Source organism: Macrobrachium nipponense, chromosome 9 (genome assembly GCF_015104395.2).
Source record: "Macrobrachium nipponense isolate FS-2020 chromosome 9, ASM1510439v2, whole genome shotgun sequence".
Lineage (NCBI taxonomy): Eukaryota > Metazoa > Arthropoda > Malacostraca > Decapoda > Palaemonidae > Macrobrachium > Macrobrachium nipponense.
Window position 1 is genome coordinate 83,502,942 of NC_061110.1, and position 12,159 is coordinate 83,515,100.

Consider the following 12,159-nt stretch of genomic DNA (forward strand, 5'->3'; position numbering starts at 1 on the left):
AATGAGAGAGTGACTGGCTTCTCTTCACCATCTTTCTCTACCTCTACCTGTGGGCAGAGGGATACGGTCGTTACCACGCTGGAAGGGAGTCAGATGCAGGTAAGCTATTCAACAGAGCTCCATCCTATCTCTTTAACTAGAGATAGGAGTGTATATCCACCACTTTCTCCAACAAGGGGGAGAAAGTGGATGCCTACATGAGACAAACCCATTACTTTATATTTGCTCATGTACAGGAAAAATTAGTCTTACGCGTGCCTTCTCTCTTAGTACTCGGCCCAGAGGTCTGACCATTGATCCTGCGGTGCACACCCCGATCAATCGGACAGAGGCTTGGATCCCTCCCTCGCTCTTACGACCAGGGAGGCATTCCAGGGATGGACGAACACCAGTCTGTTCATCAAAAGACTCAGATTCCTCCCACCAAGAAGTGAGTCTTCCTATTGTTAAAGGACCGATGGTTTGTATTACGTATCGGAACAAATGACAATTTGTCGAAAATTGCATTTTTCCTAACTATACAAACCTGAGGTCCTTTACATATAGTCCCTCCTCATGCCACCCCTCACTCTGCGTATTTTGCATGGGCCAAAAGCAAAAGTGATTTGTTTACCTCCCAGTCGCGCGGCGCGCGACGATCAGACAAGCAGTTAACTACCGTTCTCCCCTTGTTCGAAGCTTACGACCGTTCCAGCTGCCGCTAGCTACTTCCTATTGTTAAAGGACCTCAGGTTTGTATAGTTAGGAAAAATGCAATTTTCGACAAATTGTCATTTTGCATTATAAGGAAAACATTTGTTCCATAAGTGTAGTATAGCTCTCAGTTTGTGATTAATCGGAATTTAAAATTTTTAAGGTAATGTATCATAAGAAAAGAATGCTATTCATTGAAAGTTAAAAATATCAAGAGTGTTATTTTTTGCAGCTATGAATATTAAATCTTAGTTTATTTATTATCTCAGTTGTAAGTGCCCATACAATTTACAAGAAGGTTGCATTGAAGGACGGTAAAAACACTTAAGTGGTATAATCAAAACTGCACCTAAATATATGGGTGCCATTTAACATCAGTACCTTTCATTTATATTTTATACATTTAGTGGAAGTATCTTATCCAGGGTTATGACTACTAAAGTATGAACTGCTCTTAAACCTGAAGATATACCATTGCTGTTGTACCATGGTCTTACACTCTCTTGGTGCTCCTTAGTAGGGCAAAGGAGGCATCAAAGAATAACTGTTATGGTATGAAGATCTGACGCTCAGAATCAGGTCTCATTTAATTGGTCTACTGTATTGCACAAAACAAAATTAGCCAGATCATTCTCCCCTCCTTGCTGATTTGTTTTTCTTTCCTTGCAGATGAGGTTAGACCTTCATTATTTATAAAAACAGATACAAAATGCAATAAAGAAAATAGAAATAAACAAATTATCAGTAAATTTTGATAAACAAGAACCCAGTCTCAAAGGGAGTGTTAATTAAATCTTCTATCCAAAATCAACCTAGTCAAGTTTAGTCGTATCAGTCAGTGAAGCTAATGAAGTAAACTATAGGAGTAAGTGCAAAAATTCCATTTTACATTCAACCATTACTGTAGAGTTTGTTGGAAATACAATAAAATTAAAAATAATTACATGGAAATTGCACATATTGTAAATATAACAAAAAGTACCAGTTCAAGAAATTTAGAGAATTAGAAAAATTAATTACACAGGTAACCAACAAAGCATGCATTGACATGATCCAGTTATAGTAGTGAACCCAATATATTTGGAAAGTACCAGGAATATACTGGCCTCGCTCAAAACCATTAAATTTGTACCTTAAACAGGTAAAGATCTTACTAAGTAATTAGCAATTATATGCTTGTATCTCTTAACAAATTGCCTTTGTTTGATGATAAAAATAGTAAACTTGACTAACATTGTACTTGAAATAAAAAAAAATAATCATCAGCCCAGTATAGATAAAAAAACGTGTTACATTTATGCCTGGACTACTATACTGCATAGACGACTTATTTTTATAGAATTTATTTTAAATAAGTAACTATTTCATTTCTACAGTATCCAAAGGTCATATGAAACCATACATTTTTAAAGTGCAATACGTATAATGATAGTATTTGAGGCCACATGCCATTTATATTATGAAGAACATCACAGACTGCACTCTCCAGGTGCAAATAGATAACATGTACTAGTACATTCAAATACCCATAAATTGGAAAATGTTATCTCACAGGGAAGAAATTTTAGTAACAAATTACACCCTTAGTTACTAAATGGCATTAAAACATATTTTTGAAAATAAAGAGAGAACACACTGTTGTCTATGAATATCCATCTTCTATTCATCTACTTCCCCCACCCCCACCAGGGGACCGATAGGTACAAACACTCGTAGCTGATGAGTCTACTACTGTCACTGGTTTCAGTAGTTCAACAGATGCAATTGATTTTCTCTTGGTTTGTTCTTTTATTTTTTTAATATTTGTTCGGTAAGAACCTGTAAGGTAAGAGTTGTCATAATAGGCATTATTCCTGTTTTATTAACCCTCATGATATGCATTTGCTGAGGGAAAGGTTATGATTGAATAACTATGAATTGTAGTTGAATGAAATGCAGTAACTGATCACAAAGGAGAGAGCTTGTTAGGTTGTAGAGACAACTATATAGAGGACAATACTAGTAAGACTTGAATTAAAGGGATGCATGTCTTATCTGCTTCCTCATTCAGTAACTGGTCCTCTGCTGCTTCTCTTCGATCTGTTACTCCAAACAAGCTTCCCAATGATTCAGGGCATTAGATTTGATAGGATGGAGTAATTTTTTATGTACACTTGCTGTAAGTTTTGTGGGATTTCATTATTGTCATTATTGTTACTTGCAAACTTACCCATCTACGATGGGTAATAAAATATGGGTGCAGAAGTGAAAAATTTATATGTACTATTTGTTCAGCAATATTAAAATAAGGGCAATTTTTATACATACCTACTACAGAACCTCTTTGTACACAATATTATCAGTTTGTCCACAACTTAATTTCAAGTTGTGAAGAGTCAGTTGCTCTGCTCATCGCCACATACAGTTGGCCATGCGTGAACATGAGTGACGGCAGAAACACGCCAACTCGATCCAAAGTCTGGCCCTGCGACTTGTTTGCAGTGAATGAGAAGGCCAGGTTGATGGGAAACTGCCTGCACCGTAACTGGAACGAAAACTGGTTGTCTGAAGGCATCAGAGGAATCCGGGGGATGAACAGACGTTTGCCGGTGTGAGGGCCCGTTGCTATCACTGCTTCGATAACGTGGGAGTTTAGCTCCATGACGGTGTACCTCGTTCCGTTGCAATGTCCATTGGCAGGATCGAAATTCCGAAGCAACATTACTGGGCAGTACTTCTTCAACGTTATTTTGTGCACTGGCAGTCCCGATGGATTTAAGTTATTGAAAAAATCTTGCGGATATTGATGATAATTTTCATCTTCTATTGTGTCCGAGCTGAAATATTCGCAACTTTCTCCGGGGAAGTTGTTGATCATGTGCTCGTTGAGACTATCGACGACTTCATTGGTTGAAGCCATTACAGCTCGCGAACATAGCCACGACGGGTCCGCATAACTCACATTTAATCCATCAAAGACAAACTTGCAAATATCAGAAACAGAAGAGGATTCTAGCACAAATTCAAGGAGAACTTCAATCGTATTTCTCGGAGGCTCAATGTATGAACAGTTCCCTGATCCTATGTCTCTGAGATAGGACGCAAAGGTGGCATCAGATGAATTGCGAACTCTCATGTTGGGTGATAGTTTCAGTTCTGTTACTGACTTCCAGATGTATGATGTCTTCAAGGTTGCGTTGACTATCTGTGCTCGACTTCCGCGTTTCACAACGGGAAGAATTTACTTCCAATCACCAACAAACAGAACGCAGATTCCTCCAAACAACTCTTGATTCTTCCTAATGTTACACAATGATCGATCCAAACATTCGAATAATAGTTTGTCATCTTGGCTGACTTCATCAATTATGATCAAGTCTGTCATCCTGAAGAGCTGTGCACTTGCATGTTGGTCAGACACCTGGCAAGTGGATTCAGGAGTGATGTTGATGGGAATCTTGAAGCGAGAGTGAAGCGTTCGACCATTGTGGAGTAAGGTAGCTGCAATGCCAGAAAGAGCAGTGGCGAGTACGACTTTCTTCTCCGAGCGAAGAAAATTTATTATGGCATTTATCAGGTATGTCTTCCCAGTTCCACCGCTTGCACTCAGGGCAAAAATCTTGTGCTTAGAGTTTCCATTGAAAACCACATTTACTAAGTAACTAAGTCTACGGGAATAACCAGCCTCGTTTCACGGCCAGAAACAGCTCCGTTTCAGGGAATCCCTTCTCACCCCAACCCCCTACAAAGGAGGGGGTTAGGTTTGATGAAACCCCATTACAAACCATCTTAGGGGTCCCCACCATAATCCTGACAAGTTTCATGCCCATCTGACCAGCCATTTGGCCGTGATTGAATGACAGACAGACAGACAGACAGACACACACACACATCACACCCATTATAGTATGATTTTCTGCACTACCTTCCTGAGAGTCTTGGTAGGTATGGATTATTTCCCACTTTGGAGGAAGGCTTAACACCCCTGCTTTGTCTTGTCTTGTCCTAGGCATGTCCTGTCATACTCCCTTGTGGTTTGTAGTGACAAGGAACCGGGACTTGTCAGAAAGTGGTGTGGATCTGTGCCTAGTGTCCCCTTCCTCTGTTCGTTCTGGTAGGGCGCCAGGTCTGGCATTAGTGGCACCAGTTCTAGCACCAGAATCCTTTCTCTGATAGGATTACCTGGGTAAGAATAAGAGGAGTCTCCTGACTTTTTTTCCTCTGTAATTTTACCGTATTTGATTGGCTTGGTAGCAGTGATCCTTTGTCTCTTCTTAGTTAATTAAGAGGGTTTAAACTGTCTTGTCAAGGAACGTTACTTTTGCTTTGATCAGTTTCACTTCAGTCACCTGTAGCTAAGGGTCATTCAAGGTTTAAGGCTAGTATAAATATCAGTTAGGTTCTAGCGAGAAGCTGAGACTGTCTTTGGCTTTCCCATGATGTCATATTGTTTATTTCTTTGGACAGAAACAGGGAAGAGTGTGGCTTTTCTTTGGGTTGTTATGGATAGGACCAGTGTGCTAAGGGACCAACTGAACAATAGGAATAGTAGTATTCTGCTTACAGAATGGCTCTGAATTGTCTACTTTGTTAGTTTCTATTAGAATTAGTAAATTGAATGTAGGCATCTTTGTGATCTGGAACAGAAAGTTACCCATATTTAACTTCCACTTACAGGTCTGACTGATTTGGCAGGCATTTTCAGCAATATTAGTCGGTTATAAAACCTTATATCTCTCATTTTATGATTGGAGGAGAGATACTTATATAAAGTTTAGAGGATCCAAGGGATATAGGATGTTCCTAGTAGTAGTGCCTTGGTGTCTTAGAAGGATTGATTTTGGGTTCTATTGCCACTTTAATACAATTTAAATAGAACTCTTTCTTAAGAATTTTCTTCTAAAACTTCCACTTGCTAAAGTTTTCTAAGCTTCCACATGATTCCAATGTTCATGATTACACCATAACCATCTTGTGCTAGAGTGATATTTGTCAGGTGTGAGCTGGCGATTTATCCTCAAGTTGGCAAGAGGTTCAACTACTACTTATGTTTTCAGAGACAGTGGTTAGTTTCTTCCTTTTGAAGTTGGGCTGGAGGTATTTACTGAGCATGCACCTCTATAGGCAACTTCATTAAGTTCTTAGTTTCTTAGTTACTCCAAATACTGTCAGTTCCAGCTTTTAGTGTTTTTAGGTCTTTGTCTTCCTGTTATAGGTAACACTATACGAACTAGACGTACATTGCTTACAACCTGGACCAAAGGAGGTCTTAGGTCGGGTGTAATTATGGTGCCTGGTACACTGTAACTCTCTTTGGGAACCTTGCTGGATTTAGTTTTTGCTTCCAAAGCTGTTTGAGTCTTAGTAAAAACCTCTTGAAGCAATTAAACCCTCTCTTGGTAGCCCAGTAACCTGAGATATTGTAAGAGCATTGCGTGTTGCGGAATGCTGGCTTTTGCATAGAAGATACTAGTTTTGGTTCTGACTTAGGTTGAGAACAAAATATGTATGTATTTTAAGACTTTTCCCTTCTCAGACTTGTTAAATGCAGACTGGACCTTATTTAAAGGTACATAATGAATTTAACACTTTTATGCTATATACTTAGGGCAATTATAGTGTACTCAAATAGAGTGAGTCTGTTAGAGTAATTTTATGTTTAACCCCTAATGGACAGACATGCTCACATGAGTAGCAATAACAGGTTTTGGGTGGACGACGGAGTGACTCGTCCGTGGTGAGTAACAGTATTACTTGCCATCGATTTGGAGGAATCAGGCAGGAAAGAGGTGCCATTACTTTTATAGCCCAATAAATTCACAAATGGCAACTTTTAGAGTGGCTAAAATCAACTGGGGGCTCATGAGAGTGTTAGTTGGAATCTTGACTTCAATGGAGGATGTAGTGCCTCTCTGTTTCACTTGATGTCTTTTTATAAATTTGCTCATGAATATACCAAAGGGTTGCTGTTGGTTTTAGTTCAAATCTTTTATGATAGTATGGCAGTTTTAAATGTAATTTTACTAAGAAAAGTGCAAAGAAATATTTGAAAAACATGTATAAATCCAAAAAGTTATTGCATCTTCGCTCCCAGTAAATTTATGTAAATAATTTACAAATACTAATTTTATATCTTATCTGTTTAGATATCGTGTGAGCTATAATTATAATTTTACAAAATAGAATTTTCCTGTAAAAGCGGCCCCACAAGGTATTGTAAATAGTTATTTTTAACTTCTTGTGGAAGGTAGGAAAATTAAAAAAAAAAATTTCTTACACCATGTGCAATTGCATATCTTCCTTTTTCCATTGATGTTTATTTTCTTAAATTAGCCGACCTCAAAGTTTTGCCGGCCTGGGGTGCTGCATGTTGATTTATCACACCGTCTCCCAAGGGTTAAGGTGGCGTGAACACTACTATGTCAAAATGCTCTGCCCCCTTTTCTGTAGTTGGTCAAATTAACACAACCTCATCCTAAGTTATTACCTATCTGGATGTAATTATTCATTGTGAAAATTTTAGTTAATGTACTCACTCACTGAGAGAAGTAATTGTAATGGAAGGGACTCAACATCCAGAGGTTGACTGTAGACAGTGGGCTGTGGGAGAGAGTGGGCTGTAGGCATCCCCTGTTATGGACTGGTTTGAGACTAGGGGAGTCATCTTTTTGCCAATTTTTTGGCTTGGGCAGGGCTACCAAGCTGGTCCCTTGGTAGGTCTAGACTGAAATGCCTTTCCTACTCTTGCTAACTTTCAGGAAATCAGTGTATTGGAGCAACTTTGTAAGTTGTTTCTTGGCGTTGATTACCCCAGGTGACCAGAGAAGGCTGGTTTCCAGTTTTTTCAGTTCAGTGGTGGATGCAGCAATGGAGAGATGAAAGGTTTCATTACAATCCCACAAGCTACAGATGATTGTGTGGTATGGTCTATGTTTCTGGTTAGCTTAAGGTGGGATCTCTCAGTAATGCCATTATCAGTGCTGGGAGAGAATCTACTATAATCAATTCTGCCAACACCAGTGGCCAGGGTTCATAAACACTGTTAGGTTTCTGTTGTTTATCAAGCACGAAGAAAAACTTATTGGTATCAGCCTTTAAGGCTAAAGGGTCATGTTGGCTTTGGCTATAGGCTTGTCTGAGGATGAAGACTAGATGTTTTTCAGGGTGTTACAGTGGAGTTTCCCAGGTCTCTGCTACATACTTTACCTTGGAATCTGTATGCAGTTCCTCAGTTCATTGTTTTGTTGTCCTTTGAACTGTTGAGAACAGGCTCTATGTAAAGAAGTTTCTATGGAAACTTCACAGTAGCATTAGACACAGCTAAAGAGTGAAAGGGCAACAATCTTAGTCACATAAGGTAGGCTTTGACACAAGGCAATTATCTTGCCTTATTGTAGGCTTGTGGCAAATTATGGTTTTGGGCTAGGCCCTTATCTACAACAGTATTGTTACCTAGCCTAGAGTCACTAGGGCTTTAGGAACTCGACACCGAACTGTCTGTAAGGATTGTTAGAATTGCACTAAAAGGATTAATCCTGATGTAAAGGTTTTGTCTTCAGTGATGTGGAAACTGGAGCTTCCAAAGAGTAGGGATGTAATGCCCCTTTCCTTAGGTCTTTTGGTTAGGGACTTTCATGCTAATTTCTATCCTTAGAAATTAGCATCTTTTACTTACTTTGGTTTATCTCCATGGTGCTGAGATTAAGTACGATTATTGCAGAATTGGCTCCTCTGGTTTGTGTAGGGGATATTATGTCCTAAATCATAGGTAGCCTTTTTTGATCTACTTAAACCTGGTTATGGTTTTTGGGAAGCTTGGAGGTACTACTAAGTGTTAGGTATTATAAGTATACCTTTTGTACATATAAGGTGTTCAGCATTTGAAGGGCCTCTCGCCACCAAAAAAATGTTGAATTATAAGCCATCAAAGTTTTGGAACTTCAACCTACTCTAAGTTCTTTATTTTTCAAGATACAAAGTTGAAATTTGTATGAGAGGAAGTATTTGCAATCAGAAATGTAATAGTATGCATAAAAAAAATTAAGAGTTCAACCCCACCTCTGCTAATTTTTGCCTTTTCACACGATCATTGGCCACTTAGCTTTTACCTACAGAATCACTAGCACATCCCGACATAATGAATGCACAAAAATATCGTGAAAGCTGCAAATTCACAAAATAATAAGTAAAAATAGCAGCTGCAATCATGGGGTTTGTTTAATCCGCGCGGAACACTGAAACTTTGGGCGCTTGGTACCAGCCTGGCATTCCCAGGAGCTGAGTGGTGAAAGGCCATTCTGTTTTACAAACTTCCACTCAATTGCAACTACGTACTGGCCAGATGGTTGAAAATCATACTCTTAATAACTCTTAATAAAGGATTATTTACCCTATGTTTTTGTATGGAAATGGGAAGCTGATCAGGTGAACAAAGCCATTTTCAAAAGTTGTGGCGAGAGGCCCTTCTAATGTCAAATGCCTCATATGTACTCGTTAGTTATCCATCATTGGCTCTGCAGGGTTTCGGCACAATAACCCTACCTCCCCTCCTGCTGAAGGGGGCCACCCTCCAAAGAGACCTCGGCTATCTTCATGATGTGGATCTCATACCCGAGTGACAATCCTCTTAAGACAGTATTAATAGCCTATAGATTGAATTCACTGATTTCAATAAACACTTTTGTACCAAATATTTTGTTACTAAGTAGCCTTTAAAGGGTTGGCTGATTTCCATTTTACCCATTTCCTTTTTCAAATGTGGGAATTAGTTATATAATGGAGAGGTAAGGTTCATTTTAAAAGTATAAATACTTAATATAAGATTTCTTTTTTAAATACCTCTCTATTATATAAATTGCCCTCCCTACATCTCCACATTTAAAGTGGACAGAAGTAGACTGATCATGTGCAAATGTTGGTACCTATCAGTCCCCTGGTGGGGGAGTGGGGGAAGTAGATGGATAGAATATGGATATTCATAGAAAACAGAATGTTCTAGTTTTTTGTTTCAATCTGTTGAACTACCGCTGGCATGGAAGTAAAAGCTATAGTACAATGGAGAGTTAAGAACTAAAAAAAAAAATCTTACATTAAGTAGTTTTATAATTGTGATATTAAAATTTTTATTTATAGTTTCCTTCAATGCTAAAACTCCCCTATCTTTGGATAATGTGTAAAATGTTTATATTTACTTTACTATTAAATTTATCACTTAATTTTGTACCTACCTGAGTACTATTTAATTTATCAATTAACTTTGTACCTACCTGAGCATCATAACACCAACAGTAGAGCTTATAAGTTGCAAAGGTTCACACTATGTAGTTGGTACTGATGGTTCTACATCTCCATAAGAACTGCTGCAATATACCTGCAGTCATCAGTTAACCCTTAAGAGGCAGGCTAAAAAATCGATATGCGCACCCCAGGACGGGTAAACTTTGAGGTCGGCTAATTTGAAAGAAAAACACATCAGTGGAAAGAGGAAGATATGCAAATGCACAAGGTTTAAGAAAAAAATATATAAATTTTTCCCTGCCTCATACAAGACAGTCTTAAATTTTAACAAGTTATATATGTTTTTTCTAATAAATAGTTTTATTTTATTTTTTAAAATGACAAATTTGTAACTAATTTGTATTTTTCATAACTAACAAACCTTCGGTCTTAACATTAGGATTTACTAGCGCCAAGCTGGAAACCGGTAGAATTAAATTAAACTTGTGCGATCCAGGGACTATTGGCATTTATACCAGGTCACGGGGCATGTATACAGCTCACGCAATATCAAAACACAAGAACTAAAATCGGTAACAAATTCTGAGTATATTTGCTGTAAAATATTTACGTAAATTCACTGAGATCGAAGATGCAGTAATGCAGTAACTTTTTTGTATTAAACATGTCTTTTTTTAATATTTCTTTGCAAAATTACAGTTATAAGTGACATACTATCATAAAAGACAAGAACTAAAACCAACAGCAACCCCTGGGTATATTCATGAGCAAATTTATAAAAAGACGTCATGTGAGAGAGAGGGACAGTAAGTGCTCCTTTGAAGTCAATATCACAACTAACTCATGAGTCACTTAATCATTGTTCTGAGCCCGTCTAAAAGTTGTCATTAGTGAATATATGGGCAATAGAAGTATTGGAACCTTTTTCCTGCTTGATTCCTCCAAATTGATTCCTGCTATTGCTACTCATTTGAGGATATCTGTTCATTAAGAGTTAATATATTTCTATCTATTAATTTATTTTTTCTTTTTTAATTAGTGGGATCTCTTTATGTATTTCCCTTTACCTCCTCTTACTTCTTCCTAATGAACACCACATTCTTTGGAAGTTTGAATTTGAAGTCAATTGGCCCCTGGAGGCATGTTCCATATGAATAGGTTTCATGTTCTGAATGATTTAAATAGTGAACACGATGTTATCAAATATTTACCATCATTGCAGTGATCTTAAGTAAGTTTCACTATGTTATCTGTTGACTGCTTATCCATTTGTAAATAAATTCTTTCTTTGATAGGGGTGATAAAACAAGATGCTCTTATTAAAGCACTGAAGACTGGTCAGATTAGAGCAGCTGGACTAGATGTTATGACACCAGAACCACTTCCTACAGATCATGAGCTGATTAACACTCCTAATTGTAGTAAGATATTTTTATTTCCAAAATTGTACTGCATGTCACTTGTATGTGTGCCTTCTTGATTCTTTAGTTCATCAAACCATCATTGTAAATTTTTGTCATTCCTACCTATCACTTGCAGAGCTTTGTCTTATATATAAATGTTATTTACTTGTCCATTACACTAACCTCCTCCTAAAAAGATAATTACTGTTCAGTGTCTTTTTATTTTTCTTGAACCCTTGAACCCATAATTTTTATGTTTTTTCTTTTTAGGGAACTAGTACTAAGTATAACTGTATCTGTTTTTTCATTTTTAGGGAACTATTAAGTATAACTTTTTTAATTTATCTAACTAGGAATGCTGTTTAATTTATCTAACTAGGAATGCTGTGTATTCAGAATTGTATACTGTATCACACACTTCTGTTTGATTTGTGACTTTTTAATTGAATTTTACTCTTATAACTTTTACACAGTACTTTCAAGCAAAATATGTTTATTAGCTTCTAATACATTTGGCCAAAAGAAATAAAAAACTTCATATACATTTTATCTTTATAATTTTGTAGTCTTTGTATGTATTACCTTATTGTTTTAAACTGCTGAAATATATTTGTATGTAGTATCCAAAAAATTTTTCTTTAGTAAATTTTCATACTGAGATTTGTTATTACTTTGTACAGATGTCTCATTGTTCTATTAGTGTTACCTATTTACATGTGTGGAAAGAGCCCTGGAACTACAGTAGTAGTAGCAAGTATTTACTCAGCTAATAGTTTCTCATGTTTAAAATTAGAAAGAATCTCTATGTATCTATGTTAATGTAGAGGGTAATTATGGTTATTTTAGC

The 12,159-nt window shown here is 37.2% G+C and overlaps 1 protein-coding gene across 10 annotated transcripts in view; it reads left to right on the forward strand.

Annotated features, from left to right (window-relative positions):
- Positions 1–12,159, forward strand: part of LOC135217964 (glyoxylate reductase/hydroxypyruvate reductase-like) — an 84,110-nt gene that overhangs the window by 69,094 nt on the left and 2,857 nt on the right. For all 10 annotated transcript variants that reach the window (XM_064254081.1, XM_064254075.1, XM_064254077.1 and 7 more), the window contains exon 8: positions 11,205–11,330. In XM_064254081.1, coding sequence (XP_064110151.1) covers positions 11,205–11,330 — 126 coding nt within the window. The remainder of the gene's footprint in view (positions 1–11,204; positions 11,331–12,159) is intronic.